A 20640-nucleotide genomic window follows, 5' to 3' on the forward strand; every position below is an offset into this window, starting at 1 on the left:
TATGTCTTGCATCTTTTTGGTTTCTTTTTAAGTTTGGATTGGTTCTTTGCATGTTTATATGAATATGAGGATAAACTTACCAATTACTATTAAATAGCCTGCTGAATTTTAATTGAGAATATACTGAATCTATAGATCAATTTGGTAAGAATCAGCATCTTAACAATAATGAGTCTTCAGGTCCATGAACATGATATAGGTCTCCATTTATTTAGGTCTTCTTTAATTCTTCTCGGGAATGTTTCAAAGTTTTCAATGTAGAGATCCTCAGACCTTCTGTCAGATCAATCCAGATTTTATATTTCTGATACTATCATAAATTACATAAATTTGAAAAGTTCACTTTATTATTATTTGTTGCTAGTACATATGTACCAGTTTCCTGTGGCTACCATAGCAAATTACCACAAACTTGATGGTTAAAACCACAGATATGTATGTTCTTCCACTTTTTGGAGGCCAGAAGTTCAAAAGCAAGTTGTTGGTGGGCCCCTCCAGATGCCCCGGAGCAGAGTCCATTCCATGCTTCTCTCCAGGCTCCTGGTGACCGCGGGCAGTCCTTGGCCTGCGCCACATCAGCTGCTTCTGTCCAGGGCCTCACATCACCTTCTCCCGTGTGTAATCTCCCTCTGCCTCCATCTTAGCCAGGACACTTGCCATCGTTCAGGGCCCGCTTAAGTAATTCAAGATGGTATCACCAAATCCTTAACATAATTACACCTGTAAAGACTCTTTTTCTAAATAAAGTAGAATTCGCATGTTCCAGGCAGGGATTAGGGCATGAACTTATCCATTTGGGGAGCCAAATTTGGGCGAATTTGTAGAGTAGAAGCCAAAGTCCTTGACCTAGAACTTTTCTTCTTTTCTACTCTAGGCATTTAGTGCTATTAATCTACCTCATTACTGTGTTAGCAGCATCCAACAACTTTTCGCATGGCTTCATTTTCATTCAAGTGAAAGTTACAAAGTAGCTGTACTATTACAAAGTTGTACTAAGCTTTCTACTTTCCCTCTTTCTTCTCCCAGTGAGTAATTGAGAAGTGTGTTGTTCAGTTTCCAAATTCTTACAAATTCTCCAAAAATCTGTTAACTGATTTCTAATTTAATTCCACTGTGGTCAGAGAACATATTTGTATGACCGGAATCCTATTAAACTTACTGAGACTTGTTCCACGACCCGGAACTGGTTTTAAGTCAATGCTCTACGTGCACTTCTTATGTATGTACATATGTATGCACTTTGTATATATTTGGTTGTTTGGGGCCAGAGTGTTCCATAAAGTCAAACTGATAGAGCTATTCCAATCTCCTATATCCTTACTGATTTTGTCTTTCTTCTAATACTCACTCAGAGTACTGAAATCCCTATCACTGTCTACTCCTTGTAACTCTGTTAGTCTTTGTCTCATATTTTAACCCTCTTTTATTAGGTACATAAACATTTTCAAGAGTGGTACATCCATGCTCTTAATGAACTGTCCCTTTTCCTAACAACTCTCTTTGTTCCTGATAATATTCTCTGCTCTGAAATCTACTTACTTTGTCTGACATGAATACAGCTATTCCAGCTATACCATATATACCCCATACATCAGTATACTATATATACAGCTGACTCTTGAACAACACAGGTTTGCACTGTGCGGGTCCACTTACACATAATTTTTTCAATACAGTACCTGTAAAATGTATTATCTCTTATGATTTTATTATTTTCTTTGCTCGAGCTTGCTTTACTATAAGAATATATAATATATATCATGCAAAATTTCTGTTATTGGTATGGATGGCTTCCAGTCAACACTAGGCTACTAGTCATTATCTTTTGAGGGAGTCAAAAGTTATACACAGATTTTCAAATGCATGGAGGGTTATTACCCCAAGCCCCATGTAGTTCAAGGGCCAACTGTATTACTATACTTTATATGTAGTACGGATACACTGATAATATGTAGTCGTATATTACCATTACTATAATTACCATTGTAATAATAACTATACTAAGTATAAATTATATTGTACATGATATATATGATATATAATACTAGTAATACACAAAATTAGTCTTTTCTGACAAGTGCATAGTATAATTTTAAACATATGTTTGTCTTTATGTCCAAAGTAGGTTTTTTTGGTCAGCCTCATATAGTTGGATCTTGTTCTTTTTTTAAATCAAATCTGAAAACCTCTGCCTTCTTTTTGGGACATTTAGGCTATTTACATTTAATGTGATTATTAAAGCTGTCTACCATCTTGCTACCTTTTTTTTCTATTTGATCTTTGTTCCGCTTTTTTCTGCCTTTTTTTGGGATTAACTGATTTTTAAATTTTTATTTTATTTCTTCTCTCCGCTTATCAGCTGTTAACTCTGTTCTTATAGTAGTTGCCTTAGGTTTTATAATACGTATATTTAACTTATCACTAACTTAGTCTGCTAGAGTCATAACAAAATACTATATGTGATTCAATTGCACAAAAAAACATAAAATACCTAGGAATAAACCGAACCAAGGATACAAGAGATCTGTATGATGAAACCTATAGAAAACTTATGAAAGAAATTGAAGAAGACACAAAGAAATGGAAAAACATTCCATGCTCATGGATAGGAAGAATATAGTTAAAATGTCATTAATACCCAAAGCAATCTACACATTCAATACAACTCCAATCAAAATTGCACCAGCATANAAACAAAACAAAATACTATATTTGATTGGCTTCAACAACAGAAATCTATGTTCTCACAATTCAAGAAGGTGAGAGCCTAGAATCAAGATGCCCTATTAACCTGGTTTTTCAAGTTTTGTTGTACTTTCCATATTATTTCTTTCCCAAATAGATAATTAGGTCACACCTATCCTTTTGATAGTGTAGATATCTTTGAAGCATCAAGTCATGACATCTATTCTACATCCTAAATATTTCTCAAATTCAACTATTTCTACCCATGTCAGCGTCAGTGCCCTACTCTACACCACTACCATCTTCTCCTCAGGTTTACTGCAACATCACCTCAACGGACCTACAAGACTCTAGTCTTACTCAACTCTAATCCATCTTCTACTTTTCAGCCAGGATAAAAGAGAATAGAAGAGAAACGCAAAGGAAAAAGAAATAGAAGAGGAGGAGGAAAAGAGGAAGGGAAAGTGGGAAGAAAGGAAGAGAAATTTTGTTTAATGAGTTTACAGATGAAATCCAGTTAGATTGAACGTCAAGTCTCCACTGTTCTTGACAGAATTAATTATAAAAAAAAAACAAGGAAATAAAAGTTGATATTAATCTCAGCCAACTTACTTTTTCTAAAACCTACTCCAATCTCCCATCTTCACTATTATTGTTCCCTATTTGGAGTTAACAAAAGAGCCTAGTTGGGACTAATTCAAAAGATTTATGTCCAAGGGGTCAATGTGCACATGTGTGTGAATGTGTGTTTTTCCTAGCAAGGCAAAGAACAGTGAATTATTTGGGAAGGTAGGAGAGGGGAAACTGATAATGAGGGAGAAAGGCAGGAACTTTCAAGTATTTTGCCCTGATAAAATTTATCTAAAAAGGCATAAAAAGATGAGATCCAAGGACATAGAGAAAAGCCCAACTCAGAGCTATTTTTACCAGTCTTCAGGTTCATAACTAATACAGGATAAAGAGGAACAAGGTGAGATGGAAAGGAGAAGTCAAACAGCTAACTAGAACCTACAAGTTCACATTTCTGTAAGATTTTTTTTAATTTAATGGGTTGTTATTTCCCCTTATTTCAAGTACATCCAAATATGGTCAATTTATATTTATTGTCAAAATATAATCAATTTCATAAATTGACCTGGTTAACATGAGCAAAGTTTCATCCTATAAGTTAACATCTAAAATACTACTACTAATTGTGAAATTAGTCTGGTATCTCAATTTTAAATTTTTCTGAAGCAAATTGGGCCCTCTGATAAACACTCCAATAGAGGAAACATGATTTTCTAAATAAATCAGAATCAAACTGGTGAAGACTGTGTAAGAAAGCCAATTACTAATGCTTCCAAGAGATGCACTTCAGTGTTGTTTTGAACAGAAGTTCTCCCAAAAAAAGAAAATAAACAGAAGTTCTCTTATTTGACTACCTTTAGAGCAAAAAACATCAGTACATCAGAACCTACCAAATGAAAATCAATTAGTAGTAAGTTCTGTACTATGATAGAGTTAAAAAGATTTTTTCAGAAGTTCAGCAAAAGTAATTATATATAACATCTTGAAACAATAGGAATGTAAATTTCCAGAGATACTCATTAGTTCATCCTTTACAAAGTTTGTCATAAATAGGGAATACCCTAAACACTCTTGTTGAGAACAGTTTGACAATATGTATCAAAATGAAAAATAAGCATCCCTTAGTACTCCCAAACCTAGGAACTAAGAAAATCACACGTGTGCACATAATCTCTGTACACATAAGTTTGTGCACGTTAAGCTTTACACATAATTTTTAAATTTATGATTGTTTTTTTAAAAAGGCAGTAAACCAAAATATCTATCAGTAGGCATTCAGATGTATGGAATTTGGTACCTACAATAGCTTGTAGCCATAAAAATCATGTGAATCGGTTTATTTTTATTTACCATGGAAACAGACCCACAGAGTAAAAATAAAATAAAAATTAGGCTAAAATACAGCAATTATATGAAACAACTGTTTCTGGACAACGGTGTGCTTATGCCTAAGAGGAGGGGAAGAGGGAGAATGTGTAGGTGTGCATGTGAGCAGGTACAGAAAAGGATGTAAACACACTCCCTAAAATGTTAAGAGACTGTTATCTCTGGATGGTGAGGAAAGTGGAGACATTTTTGCTTCCTTCTTTGTACTTCTCTATAGTATCTGAATTTTTTCCCCTAAGTATATACAGTTTTTACAAAAAGTTGTAAAGAAGTTTAAGATTATTCATCATAAAGCCACTTACACAGCTCCCTTTGCTCAGCATATCATCTTCATGAATGGCATGATGTTACACAAGAATCCACATAAAATATGCAATATTTGAATTGAGACCAATAGAATCAATGTATATAAAAAAGCAAAACCTGTGTATGGTAGATAGAAGACATTTTCAAACAAAAACAGATGAATTGCTCCTCTTCCACTTGAAAGTTATTTATATGTCAAAGTCCCCCAAACACAGTAATTATTAATGGTCACAGAGGCATTATTACCTAGCTCGTTCTCAATATTACTCTCATTTATGTGTCAATTAACTCAAGAAAGCTAAAAATAATAATAATAATAATAATCTCCCTTGAAAAGAGAAAAATATCCTTTCAGATCAAGTAATAAGCAGTCCAAGAGAATGACACCATCACAGTATTCCAGAGAGTCAGGAATTACTATATAGCTCTGTTTTCTATATCTATGCCAGCTTCTATCCATACATATATAATACTAAAACCTATTTGCCACATTATATAGTAAGAAATTTACTTAGAGGCGCTTTCTCTAACCAAGAATTCTGTCATATTCAATCACAAGATTCAACATGTTATTTCTCCATAATGACACTTTTTCTCATGAAACCATACCAAAAATAGTTTAAGAAAATGCACAGAGCATTACATTTTAGTACTAACATCAGGCCAAATATTCTTAATCACCAGATACTCACTAATCGAGGTTCACTCATTCAATTATTTCAACAGCTAATATGTGGAAGATACTGTGTTAGGCAATGTGCTAGGCACTGTGGAGAAGAAAATTATACAAAACACAGGCACTGTGGTCTAGAAGCTCACAGACTGGCATTTCACAGGTATAGAATGTATCCTGAGCCTAGCTCCACAATCCCAGGAGTTCAGAATATCCACATATCAAGAAATATTAAGTATCTACACTGTGCCTTTAGAATAAGTTATACATACTTTAATTAGAGCAATGTAAGTGCTAGGGGAAAGTGAACAAATGCTTAATGCTGACTAATTAGGTCAGAAGACTATATGCTTGAAATGAATCCTAAAAGACAAGTTTGCAGAGTCAAGACACAGAAGAGGGCACAGCAATCAAAGCAATGTTCAAAGACAATGTTCAAAGGTAGAGGCAGAAAGCATGGTACTCAATAGTTCACTAGGTCTACAGCAATAAGAGAAATCAATTGGTACACCTTGGGTACCTTCCTGAATGATCTGGATTTTATTCTAATGACAAAAAACTGATGACAAAGATAAGAAACAAGATGAAATAATCAGTCAGGTAGTGGTTTGAAAGTTAAGACCAGTAGCAGAAAACCAGATAATATTAACCTCCAACAGTAAGAATCCAGATAAGAAATGAAGGTAGACCCAAACTGTAACTCAGTAATGTTAAAAGTGAAGACCATTTCAGGGGAACCTGGACTGGTAGTAAGTCAGTTGCGTGTCTGACTTCTGATTTTGGCTCAGGTCATGATCTCACAGTTCATGGGATTGAGCCCTGCGTAGGGCTCCACACTGACAGTGCCTGCTTGGGATTCTCTCTCTCTCAAAATAAATAAACTTTAAAAAAAAAAAAAAAGTGTCTAGGAGCGCCTGGGTGGCTCAGTCGGTTAAGCGTCTGACTTCGGCTCAGGTCATGATCTCATGGTTCGTGGGTTCGAGTCCCATGTCTGGCCTTGTGCTGCCAGCTCAGAGTCTGGAGCCTGTTTCGGATTCTGTGTCTCCCTCTCTCTCTGACCCTCCCCTGTTCACACTGTCTCTCTCAGAAATAAATAAAGACATTTAAAAAAAATTTTAAATAAATTTTAAAAAACGTGTCTAGACAATTCCAAAGTAGTCCAATCAACAGATCCTAGTGGCCGAATGATTTGACAGGTAAGGAAGATGGAAGCAGCCAGAAAAACTCACAAGTTAGACAAGTGGGTGACATCAATAACCAAGACAGACAGCACAGAGCTGTGAATGAGTGTGTACAAATATGTGTGACTAAAAGAACAGGTTTAAAGGAAGAGATGTGATGTTCAGTTTAGACATAACTAGGACATAGTCTCATGCCACGTAGATGAAGATGTTCTGAAGAAGCTAGTATTTACAGTGAGTGTAGAGGACAGAGATGGTAAAAACAATATATACCTGGAAGTCAACTATGAGTAGGGAGTAGCTGAAGTCATGAAGATCTGTTGAGATCCCCAAGGGGCGCTATGTAGGGTAAATGAGAAGAAAGTCAAGGACAAGAGCTTAGGAGAGTTCCTGAAGAAAGGACCACAGACAAGAGGTCCTCAGAAGAGACTATTAAAGAACAGTCTAAGAGGGGCACCTGGGTGGCTTAGTCAGTTAAGCGTCCGACTTTCGCTTAGGTCATGATCTCGCGGTTTGTGGGTTTGAGCCCCGCGTCGGGCTCTGTGCTGACTGCCAGCTCGGAGCCTGGAGCCTGTTTCAGAGTCTGTGACTCCCTCTCTCTCTAACCCTCCCCTGCTCAAGCTGTCTCTCTCTCTCTCTCCTAGAANAAAAGTTTCAAAGAAAGAGGAATGGTCAACAATGTCAAATGCAGCAGGGAGACATCAAGCAAGAACTGATACTTTTGGTCACCTTATCAAACAGAGTTCCAACAGAGTCATGACAGTGACAGCAGAACAGGGGGATTGAGGGATGAATTACCAGTTAAAAAAAAAAAAAAGTAGGAAGCATTTCTCAAATTGTATTGCAGTTTCTGAAACATATGGACCCTAGAACATTTCCTCATGTACCATTCCTTACTCCTGGGATCCCACAGTGAAAGAAACTTAAACATGGCATGTTCACAAACTATGAGGAAGAAATCACTGTTGAGGGAGAGACTGCCTATAACTGCAATGGTATAAAAGAATACATTGTTAGAGTGAATAAAGATAGGCTCTGAAGTTTATATAATAAAAGAACACCTGTTTGTGTGAGACAGGAAGAAGAACAGGAAGAAAGGGTATGAGTGAAAATGCTGTACACAGGTCAAAAGCTGCCACATGAGACAATTCATTCTCATGACCTTTTTTTCCCTCCTCTGAAGAACCCAAGTCACTTACTCAAAAGTAACAGAGAAGGGGTGAGCAGGTGTGAGCAGTGTGTTAAGGGTTTGGAATAGCAGCTGTAAAGGAGAAAAGAGGCAGATCTGAGGCCAGAAAGCAGTATGTGCATACTAATGCCATTTTAGCTGCGCCACTGCTCTAGAACTCTTCAAAGTCTTGAGGAGCCCTGAGTAGAGAGAGGTTTAAGCTTCAACCTTATAAAATTCCAACCCATTCCACGTAAAGCCCAAACGATTCCATCTCCTAGGGCCTAAAGTCTGAAAATCACCTGAAATAACACTAAAACTCAGCAAGTAACTAAAGACTGAAGTATATCCAGTGAGTTTCCAAAGCCTCTCTGGGATCTTAAAAGCACCAACCAGTATCAAGCAACTAGAATTCAGAGGAGAATTTGTGGGCCAAAAGATTTTAATGCAAGCATTCTTCTAATTAAATACTTCTTACAAAAAAACACCATTTAATCAGACCACAAGGGGGGGGTAAATGCCATGAAAAGTGATGTTGACAAGTATGAACCTCGCTAATACACCCAACAGTCTAACCATTCTCATCCATTTATATCACTTTGGGGGTAAGGTAAAACAACAGTAACACTAATAATTTATGAACCATATCCCCACCATTTCCAAAGGTCGGAGACAAAATGAATATGATTTTATTTAACATGTCATTATTTTTTTTTTTAATGTTTTATTTATTTCTAGGAGAGATAGAGAGACAGCGTGAGAAGGGGAGGGTCAGAGAGAATGGGAGTCACAAACTCTGAAACAGGCTCCAGGCTCTGAGCTGGCAGTCAGCACAGAGCCCGACGCGGGGCTCGAACCCACGAACCGCGAGATCATGACCTAAGCGAAAGTCGGACGCTTAACCGACTAAGCCACCCAGGCGCCCCAACACGTCATTACTTTTAAGTAAATCTTAACCAGTAATACCTTGAGAAGTTTACAAAATTATGCACTTCCCATTCTTTCATTCAAGTTGACACCTAATTCTTTTGTTTTAATGTTTGTTTATTTTTGAGTGAGAGATAGCACAAGTGAGGGAGGGGCAAAGACAGAGGGCGACAGAGTATCAGAAGCGGACTCCATGCCTAGTAGGCCACGCTGACAGTAGCGAACCTCACGTGGTGTTCAAACTCACGAACCATGAGATCGTGACTGAAGTAGAAGTTGGACGCTCAACGGACTGAGCCACCCAGGCTTCCTGACACCTAATTCTTATGGGAAAGATGGGAACACACTGTTATCCCTTCCAAAAAAAGCATTTTTAAACTAATGTTTTAAAATATTCCAGAGAATGAGTTAAAATGTGAGCTTCTAAAAGAAAATTAATTAATGTCACTGCCTCATTCTTGTTTGCGCTCTCTCTCTCTCTCTCTATATATATATATACACATCATGATGTCACACGCATCTGAATATAACTGACAGCACCCTAAATAAATAAAAACAAAGATGAAGTTTACAAGTGAAATTGGAGAAATGGGAATTTATTTAATATCTACCACTGGCTTGGAAATTTGAATCCTCATAATTCTGTAAGGCAGGTGACAAAATATCTCAATCCTAAACAATAGTATTTGAACTATATAATCACAGAACAAATAAATTTTGAAATTCACATATAGATTTTTCAGACAGAGAACTGGGTAATCATCCTAGGCAAAGACTAAGAAAAGATCAAAAAGAATTCACACCTAGGTTAAAATAATGTATTGCTGATGTGGGGTCTCAGGTAACCTTCCATCCACCATCTGCTTGATATCTAGACTAAGATCGGGAGAAAAAAAAAAAACAAAACTGAGAAGCCCTGGGACTAAACAACAGTGTAAGACTACTGCCAGGCTCAGAAGATTGAAAAATAGCAAAAATACTTGGACAATGTTAAACTTTGGAGTTTTAAAAAACTAGAAGATCCTCTAACATTTCAAAAGAAATCACTATCCTATGTTTTAATCAGTTCTATGATAACTAAGGAATAGTAACAACAGTGGCTATATATCCCAGAAAACCTATGATCAAACTTTTTAAATACTAAAAATATTAGAATAAATTACCACAAATTGCATATATTGCTTAGTAAAAGGAAATTAAACAGTAACCATTTAGAGACAAAATACATTAATCGTACAAAAATATTAGTAAATACATGCTCAGACTCAAATACTTACAGTACAGGGAGAAAAGGTAGACAGAAAAAACTTAATGTAAAACTTAATACATGGGGGCGCCTGGGTGGCTCAGTCAGTTAAGCATCTGAACTCGGCTCAGGTCATAGTCTCGCAGTTCATGGGTTCGAGCCCCATATCAGGCTCTGTGCTGACAGCTAGCTCAGAGCCTGGACCCTAACTTCGGATTCTGTATCTCTCTCTCTCTCTTTCTCCCTCTTTCTCTCTCTCTCTCTCTGACCCTCCCATGCTCACGCTCTCTCTCTGACTCTCAAAAAAAAAAAAAAAAAACTTAATATATATAAACCTAATAAAAAACAGAATGAGGTAACTCTTAAACAGCACCAAGTATTACAGAAACCGTTAAAAAAAAAAAGCTATTTTTAAGGTGTTTTAGCAAGTATTCACAGAAAAGGTAGTATTTCAGTTAACTCTTAAAGAAAAAAGGAGGAAAGTTTCATTTTTCAGGTTCAGTTAAAACAGCACAGAATACAAAGATACAGAGAAGTGACAATATATTTCATGTTATATGAGGTATGAAAGATTCAAAATGATTAGAATTTAATATGTGCAAATGGCTAAAAAGAGATACTCCTAGATAAGCAAAACAGATCTTGAAGGGATTTGACAAAAATTATTTAGAAAATACACTTAGGGTTTATATAAACTATGTCAGTAGTGTTAAAAAAAAAAAAAAGCAAAGAAGAGGAAGATATTGCAAAATTTTAAAGAACAGAGATCAGAGGCAGACAACATAGTAGAAAAATCTCAGATTTACAATGAAAATGACCTAGGCTAGAATCCTAGCTCTATCACTTATTAATAACAAGACTTTGGGGGGCACCTGACTGGCTCAGTTGGTGCAGTGTGTGACTCTTGATCTCAGGGTTGTAAGTTCGAGCCTCATGTTGGGTGTAGAGATTATATAAAAAAATAAAACCTTATGGAATGGGAGAAGATATTTGCAAACAAGATAGCAGATAAAGGGTTAGTATTCAAAATCTATAAAGACCTTATTAAACTCAACACCCAAAAAACAAATAATCCAGTAAAGAAATGGGCAAAAGACATGAATAGACACTTCTCCAAAGAAGACATCCAGATGGCCAACAGACACATGAAAAAATGCTCAACATCACTCATCATCAGGGAAATACAAATCAAAACCACCTCACACCTGTCGAAATGGCTAACAGTAACAACGCAGGCAACAACAGATTTGGCGATGATGCAGAGAAAAAGGATCTCTTTTGCACTGCTGTGGGAATGTAAACTGGTGCAGCCACTCTGGAAAATAGTATGGAGGTTCCTCAAAGTTAAAAATAGAACTACCCTACAACCCAGCAATTGCACTACTAGGTATTTATCCAAGGGATACACGTATGCTGTTTCGAAGGGGTACATGCACCCCAATGTTTACAGCAGCACTATCAACAATAGCCAGAATTTGGAAAGAGCCCAAATGTCCATCGATGAATGAATGGATAAAGAAGATGTGGTATACAATACACTGGAGTATTACTCGGCAATCAAAAGGAATGAAATCTTGCCATCTGCGAGCACGTGGATGGAACTAGAGGGTATTATGCTAAGTGAAATTAGTCAGGGAAAGACAAATATCATATGACTTCACTCCCATGAGGACTTTAAGATACGAAACAGGTGAACACAAGGGAAGGGGAGCAAAAATAATATGAAAACAGGGAGTGGGGACAAAACGTAAGGATTCTTAAAATATAGAGAACAAACACAGGCTTGCTGGAGGGGTTGTGAGAGGACGGATGGGCTAAATGGATAAGGGACATTAAGGAATCTACTCCTGAAATCCTGTTGCACTATATGCTACCTTGGATGTAAATTAAAAAAAAAAAAACAAAAAAAAAAAAAACTTTAAAAAAAAAGTAAGGTTTTTTGATGTTTATTTATTTTTTAGAGAGAGAGAGACAGAAAGACAGAGTGTGAGTGGGGAAGGGTCACAGAGAGAGGGAGACACAGAGTCCAAAGTCCAAAGCAGGCTCCAGGCTCTGAGCTGTCAGCATAGAGCCGGACTCAGGGCTCAAACCCACAAACTGTGAGATCATGACCTGAGTTGAAGTTGGCCACTAACCGACTGAGCCACCCTGGTACCCCAAGTTTTTCTAAATTGCAACTTCCATTGTTTGTCAATTGAGGATAATATATCATTACTGTAGTACAGCCTTCATATGATGGCAAATGAATTGTTCAATGTATTATCTTTCAATTGATAGATAGCCAAACTTCAGTAGTTTCCTTCTTATAATAAATGGCAGAATGTGAGAGACGACAGGGAAGAAGTCAATATATGTAGCTTCAGTGACTGGGAAGATGATGAAGTAATTTACTAAAGAACCACCACAAAATAATCCATAGATTTGGAGAATAGAAAAATGCACTGAGTTTTGGACATGCCAAATTTGCAGTGATAGTGGGATACATACCTACATGCAAAGATATCAGCACAAAAAATCTGGGTCTTTGGGGAGCCTGGGTGGCTCAGTCAGTTAACCGTCCAACTTTGTCTCAGGTCATGATCTCACAGTTTGTGGGTTCAAGCCTGTGTCAGGCTCTGTGCTGACAGCTCAGAGCCTGAGATGGAGCCTGCTTTGGATTCTATGTCTCCCTCTCTCTTTGTTCCTTCCCTGTTCTCGCTCTGTCTCCCTCTTTCAAAAAAGTAAACATTAAAAAAAAAAAATCTAAAAAATCTGGGTCTTGAACTCGGAAGACAGTTCTATTAGAAATAAAATTCTAAGAATTTGAAGCATACAAGGGAAAGCAAAAAACAAGTGAGCCAAGAAAAGGAGCTCCCAAGGAGCCAGCGAAGAAACAAAGAGTCAAGACTGGAAAGGGGAAAGAGTTCCAAAAACAGAGAGGTGGCCAGCAGTACGAAGTGCTGGATAAAAGAGCTACATTAAGATCATCTTTGGCATTCTATAAGAGCAGTTTCAGTGAAATTTTTATAATGCCAAATTGCAGATACTGAAGTTATTATGTGGGTGGCCAAGACATCAGAGAAAAGAACAGAAACTACTCCAAAGGTCCTCAGGGCCCTCAAGTGGGAACTCCACATACATAGTGATGGAGATCTGATGGGCATTATCAGTATTTCAAAGAGCCATATGTAAAATAAATTTAGCCTCCACCAAGCTACCAAAAAAACTAAGAAAAATATTAAGTATATTTGATTCTCTAACAAGCATGTTTTATACTTAGGCATACTTTTTTTTTTTGCATGTGTTTATTATAATGAAAGCATGAATCACACTACTTTACAAATGTCATGTGTTTGGAAACAGGCTCTCTCATATCATGAGATTCTTGGGGAAAAGAATTTTAAAAATTACTAAATACTAAAAGATGGGGGATCACGGCACTTGAAAGAAATCCAACACTTAAGACATTAAATGCAATTATGAATGATTCCGGTGGAAACCTTCAAACTTCAGAGAAAGTTTCTGTTGCTGTTTTTGGTTTAAGGTTTTTGTTGGTTATCTTTTGTTTTCTGAAACAGAAAAACGTCTAACAGTGTTAGGTTAAGACTAGAAATAGATGTAAAGAGATGTTTCCAGATCCAGAAAGAAAGGTAATTACATGTCGCTGAGAATCGAATGGAAATGTGAGGAGCACAAGTTACAGTCCACGTCTAGAAAGCTATGTATGCACTCTCATCCAAAATAAGTTCCTCCTTAGAAGTCCAGTTACCTAGCTGGATAAGTAAGTGAATCACAGCTCTAGTACATCAGAGGGTATATCACACAGAGGTGAAGAGAATTCAAAGTCTGACAGAACTTAAAATGCCCACTCCTCTACGGACTATTACTTAACTGTAATGTCACTTAGCTTCTCTGAAGAACTTTCTTCATTTGACAATAACATTTGTGTCATTACTATGAGGAAGACCAAAAGGGATGATCTATGTAAAGAGCTTACCACAGTGCCTGGCACAAGATAACCATTTAAGAAACACAGCTATAATTACTAAAATCAAATATAAATTAGTATTTCTCTGACCTTAAGTTTGAGAAGACCTAAGATGGAAAGGAAAGGAAACAAATGAGACAGGAAAGATTAATGTATCTGGCTACACAGTTTTTTGTGTAAAATTTTTTATGTGAACAAATATAAAATGTTAAAAAGCATCATGCAAAACTAAAAAAGAGGTAAAGAATGGATTTACATGAATTAGTTTTCTTCATACAACAAGAAGATAAAAACCCCAATATGAGAGAGAGAGAGAGAGAGAGAGAGAGAGAGACTGACATACTCTTTGCTCTACATAAACACCAACAGGTACCCAATGTAGGAATCCACAAATACAGTAATAGATACTAAATGGGTATTTTTCAATACTTCAACATGTCACTGATACTGCGAGGTGGTACTGCCCTTCCGATGTCAGACCAAGCTAATAAGGCATTCCTCACGTGCTTAAAGGAAAAGAACTATTTGAAGCATAATAAAATAATAGTGGTATCTGAAATATGAGATTCAGATAACATTGAAAGGTTTATCTATCATAACCTGTTTTAATCAAAAATAAAGCATAATTCTAGCGTACATTCTTATAGTAACCTAATGGTATTTCAAGCTGTGCTAAAAAGAAGCACCTCCAAACTGTCACTGGGCAAAGAGGGGCCGCTGCGGGGAGGCTGAGTTACCAGTGTGCTACCAGCATCCCGGTGTGTTACCACCATCACGCCCCACAGTCTGCAAGCCACTTGTCTCTGTTCTTGTACAGTTAGGGTACAATTTATTTTCAGACTTTCTTTTTAAAACTGAAAAATAATCTAACAATCAACATCAAATCTCTCTCCTACCAACCTCAAAGATAAAATTCAGTGAACTATACCACTATTCACAATTGACATATTCAAAAGTCTCCAATGAAACTATAAGTATATTATCATGTGGACCTCCTCCCTGCCCCACCAAGTTTTTCCTTACCTTTAGAAGATACTATGTAAATTTCCATTTGGGGCAAATGCTACGTTTTGCAATATGTCTGGAGTAACTTCTTTATTTCTACGCCCAAGGCAATATAGATACTGCTATGGTATTAATACCGAACAGACCAAAATATTGTGGAATCCCTTCATAACACAAGGGTGGTGACAGAAATAAAACAAGTTGTTAACTTTGTTATATGTTTTCTGTGTGTGGTGTATGTATGTGGGATTGCAGACTTTCAGCAAGTTTGGGGAGAATGATATTCTACTTCCACCTAAACTGAAATTTTGACTAACAGATCTGTATTATACCATTACCAATATTATTAAAGAAGAATATAATTAATTATAATTCAAATTAAAATTGAATATAATTCAAACCTTTCCACAGGTACTGCAGAATCTTACTTAACAGCTAAGCTTTGTTATAAAATCCATTTTCATTATTCAACAATGATAAGGCAAAGACTGAAATGTACCTGCCACAACTTTATGACAACACAGTATTGAAGCTGGTTTTAGAACCAACACTTAACAAGTTTGTTTACATACAATTTTTATTTAGTAGTAAAACTGTACAAAAAGACAACATATGAAGCTTCCTGTTATTGAGACTGCAAATAAATGAGACTTCCTGTAATAAATTTTAAAATGACTTTTGAATATAGTACCCCGAATAACTGTGTATTAAAAATAATTGAACTCATAACTATTAACAAAATCCAAAAGGGATAAACTAAATCTCATAAAAGAATAGGGAAATTTACTATAATCAGAGAAAGCTCAAAGAGCCACCAAAGAAAATAATTGGTTAATGGGCCACTAATCTTACTTCGATTAAAAAAAAAAATCACCTAAGGATATCAACTAAGCCATCCAGTCTTACACCCACCACCCCACACAGACACAGAAAGCAGCCAAGATATTCACTTTCAAAAAATGTCTAATAAAATTATTTTTACCTGTAAATTGTTTTCTGTGACTCTGTTCCACCAAACCATATTGATGGGTACTCCTGATTTACACCTGTCAGCAAGGCAGCCAATAGGGTTCTTTGCTTTTCGTGCCTTTGATCCCATCGGAACTAGCCTCTCCTCCAGCATCCCCAGGCGGTACTTCCTTGGCTGGGAAAAAGAAGGAAAGACACCAGGCCACTCCTACCATCCCCCACACTAACCTAAACTAACACAACTAACACACAGAGGGTATGAGGAATGGTGGAATGGGAAACAAGTAAACTTTCTAAGACACTTCCNAGAGATATACATTATAATCCCACCTTGTAAAACTTTAACGTATAGAAATTACCAGCAAAGTTACATGCTCTGCAAAATTTTTTCCACTGGCACTTACCTATTCTCACTGCAATATGAAGAAATGCTTCAAGGGCACAAAATACAAGCAAAAATATTCTCCAAATTCTATCTTTTTCTGCTCCCCATTTTGCTACCTTATTTCTAACTGAGGAACTACCCCCACTTAAAAGCAGCAGCTAATTCCTAAGAAATAGATTTGAGGTTTTTTTTAATTTTTAAAATTCTATGCACATTAAAGTACAAGTCGTTATGTCTGAAGTGGGCATTCAACTTAAGATACTCAATGAAGTAATCTCAAAAATTTTTTAAAAATACACACATTTCATGGGTCTTATAAATACCAGTAATGTGAACAGACTGATATTGAACAGCTTGTCCAATAAAAGCATAAATTCATTGGCAAACACTGTAATAAAGTTAGTAAACAATCTTAATAGTAATTGGCAGGGCTTTTTTATACATGAAAGTTAATGACAGTTTTTACCATCTTACCTCTCATATTTATAGCAAATTTGCACTAAATTACTATATACTTTTTGTATATATAATTTTTCCCTTTAAGGAATGCTGGTACATTCTTGGGAAGGTAACTAACTTAAGACCTGAAAAAACAAAATCTAAGTTTACTCACTGTTCTGTCATAGGTCTGCTGAAGCAAATGGTTAAAATTAATTGTCTTCAGAAAAAGTGTCACAGCCAGATAAATACATAAAATATAAATGTGGCTAGCAGAGACAACCCATTTGAAGAAAACACTTGATTTCTAAATTTCAAAATAACCTTACAAATAATGCCTATGGAAATTATTCAATGCAAATTAGATTCTAACTACAGAAATGGGCCTTTGCTAATAGTCTTTGATTTAAGGGGGAAAAAATTAAACTTGCATAAGAAAGGCAACTAAACTACCCACCAAACCAATAATTAATAGCAGTGGATAAGTGCTTCATGAGGCTAAAATATTTCCACCTCTATGCAATCTCGCGCCAATTCAATTACCCTCTATGTCTACATCACGAGCAACTTCTGTGGATGAGAATAATAATGTACTCATCCGAACAATACTATAAATGAAAGAATTTTAAAGGAAATTATTTCCAGTAACATCGCTCACAACTCTGATACACAGCAAAAATACTATCACCTTAATGAAGCTTTCACTAATTTTAAATTTGTATTTTAGAAAACATCTGGACTAAAGATTATCCTAATTATCAGAAAAGTTCAACACATCAAAGAATACTTACTTAAACAAAACACAACCTGCCAGATAGGATTTATACAAGGCAACTGAATTCCAGGTGCCTTGTATAATTTCAAATTCAGACTTGCTTTTGAGTTGGTTATTACCATCAGCAATTTATTTTCTTATACCAGTGCACTAAGCAACACAGAAAAAAAAGCATTTACATAAATCCAATGTAGCATTCTCCCTTCCGAACAGCTCTCATTCTGTTTCTTGTTTTTCCAAAGAGGAATTCACCACTTCTCTCCCTACCCCAACCCTCAAAGACCTGTAATTAGCCTAACACCCCTACTCTTGAATAGACTCTTCCCCAAATGTGTGCCATTATAGATTTAAGTTTCCTCAATAAACAGCCAGAGATTAAAATCTAATTCAAAAGTAAAACCTTCTATGTGCTACTGAATGAAAAGACCTAAGGTATCAATACCATTTAAATGATCATTAGAAGCAACAGAAGACAAAATGACACCTGCAAAGGGATGGCAGCAACAGACACCACGAGGGTAGAAGTCTCAACTAATTTATAGGACATAAATTATAGTAAACTCTCATCTGTAAGCTAATTCCCAAATTATCTTGACTATTATTGATCCCTTGAAGAAAACATATTTTCAACTAAACATCTAAGAGATTTTTTTGTATCAGGAACTGTTCTAAATACTTGGAATACAATGATGAATAAAACACAAACCTTTCCCTCAAAGAGGATATAATGTAGTAGGTAACAAAGTCATGCAAACACAACATCCTCACTGTGATATAATAAATGCATATATAATTAAGGTACCAATAGGGCAGAGACAAAGGGTTCACAGAGAAGCCAAATGCCTAAGCAGTTCTGAAGGAGTTAAGTGTGCCTTGATGGAAACAGGGAGGGAGGGAGAGAGACGTACTGTAGGCTAGAAAAATGTGTATGCAGAAGCATACAAGCAGTGTGATGTTAAAGGAAAACCACAAGTACTCAGTCCACATTAGAGAAGAGGGCTAACCTTGAAGAGCAAACGATGAGGCTTCAGAGCAATAAAAAAAAATTGTTCTATATCCCATGCCAAGGACTTTAGACTTCATTCCATGGACAAAGGGGTGAACTCTTAAAAGCTTCTGAATGAAAACTAAACTGGCAACAGACAGACGACCAGTGGACTCTGGCAGTAATCCAGGTTAGGGTTTCTCAGCCTCGGCATCACAGACATTGGGCAACTGTCTTGTTGTGGAGGCAGTCCTGGGCACTGAGTCATGTTCTGGCAGCATTCCTGGCCTCTGACCTCTGGAAGCCAGTAGCCCCACGGTCCCAGATGTGACACAACCAAAAAGATCTTCAATGCGCCCTGGGAGCAGGGAGACAAAACTGCCCCCATGTGAGAACCACTGGTCTAGATGAAGGATGTGAACTCAAGGGAACTGCAATGACTATGGAGCTAGGCCTGGCTGGGGAGAGACATGCTAGGTTAAAAACAACTATTGGTGACTCACTGAAAGTGGGGACTATGGAAACTGGAGAAGTCAAACAGAAGGAAATAAAGGGGGCAAACAAAATTTTATGGGAAATGTTTATTAATCCCTAAAGTTATTCCCCTAAAATTCTGAGTTCTGGAAGATCCAAGCCCCTCCCCTCCAGAGCAAGCAAAAGCCCTTTTCCCTTTCCTAGACCACTCTTGAGATTGTTGATAGTCAAAAACAGTTAAGTCCATTGCTAATCTTCCATTCTTGATAGCCTTGCCCCTCCAGGGAATTCTATTTATGGAATGGAAGTATTTTTTAAGTGTCCTGTCTTAATCAGTAAATAACCAGCTTTTCTGGCCTACCTCTGAGTTAAGTCCACACTGTACATCAAAATTCCCAATCTCTTTCTGTTCCTGTGGGAAAATATCCTGAAACTGTTCCTCCCTGTCTCCCTCTCTCTAGAGTTATACAATTTTTACTTTAAATCTCAAGATTCACTACAAGAGTGAATGCTTTTTATCATTCCTCACAAAATCCAAACAAACAGTACAGTAAGAGTAGATGAAAATAGTTTTACCCATTTTATTAGGCATTTAAAAAAACACATTAGGCTTGAACAAAAGTATTCAAGGATCGTTTTGTATTCAACCTGTAATGAACCTATGAATCTTCTGGAAGTGTTATTAAAATAAAAATTCTGCTTCAGTAGACCTAGAGCGAAGCCCAANACTAAGCCACCCAGGCGCCCCAAGACTCTGCATTTCTAACGCTCCCACGACTACTAGTCTGCTGGTCTGGTGAGCACACTTTTAGTAGTAAAGTTCTAGAGAATATTACAGAAAAGACCTAGATAAAAAGACAACTAATGGTCCAGACAGAAATGGAGGCTACTCCTGGAAATAAAGAGTTCAACAGAATTGGAACCTACATACTTAGAGCCTTCAAGACCATTATTCATATCTTCCACAGAATTTTTTAAATTACGGCTCTTCAAAATTTCATGACCTAGTCCATAAAAGCCCTTTCCAATGGTTTAAGACTAAAGGAAACCCTCCTTTGCTCCTTACAAACGAGCTAAGTCTCCACGTCAAAATAAAGAATAATAAAAGCTAATTTTTAGGACTCTTTGAGTTCAAAAGCGTAGACACACACAGCGCTTTTATTCATTCATTCACTCAACATTTAAGCATAAGGCTCTTTGCTCTTCTTCCTAGAAATACAAAGCTAAGATCTATTCTCTTCCCCCTAAAAAAGTTCACACTCTAGCCAAAGAAAAATCTATAAATACCACTGCATGTATAAAAAATGTAGTTAAAGCCACCAAGTAACAGACCAATTTTTCCATGCACAATTCTTCTGGTACAGCTGCAAAACAGCGATGCTTGAACAATGCCTCATATTACTAGCCATACATTGTTATGTATCATTAACTAATTAGTAATAAACTATAGAAATCATTACATTGATATCATAGTACAAAAAGTTTCCAATACCCTGGATT

The 20640-nt window shown here is 36.6% G+C and overlaps 1 protein-coding gene across 5 annotated transcripts in view; it reads right to left on the reverse strand.

Moving 5' to 3' along the window:
- PAN3 (poly(A) specific ribonuclease subunit PAN3) overlaps positions 1–20640 on the reverse strand; it is a 114658-nt gene that overhangs the window by 80220 nt on the left and 13798 nt on the right. For 4 of the 5 annotated variants that reach the window (XR_013330587.1, XM_077745454.1, XM_077745453.1 and 1 more), the window contains exon 4: positions 16097–16258. The exons of the other annotated variant lie outside the window; for it this stretch is intronic. Coding sequence is in view for 3 of the 4 variants with exons in the window: in XM_077745454.1 (XP_077601580.1) it covers positions 16097–16258 (162 nt within the window). In the remaining variant the exon portion in view is untranslated. The remainder of the gene's footprint in view (positions 1–16096; positions 16259–20640) is intronic. 5 annotated transcript variants of the gene reach the window in all.

The sequence above is a fragment of the Crocuta crocuta genome, unplaced genomic scaffold (genome assembly GCF_008692635.1).
Source record: "Crocuta crocuta isolate KB4526 unplaced genomic scaffold, BGI_CrCroc_1.0 scaffold258, whole genome shotgun sequence".
NCBI lineage: Eukaryota > Metazoa > Chordata > Mammalia > Carnivora > Hyaenidae > Crocuta > Crocuta crocuta.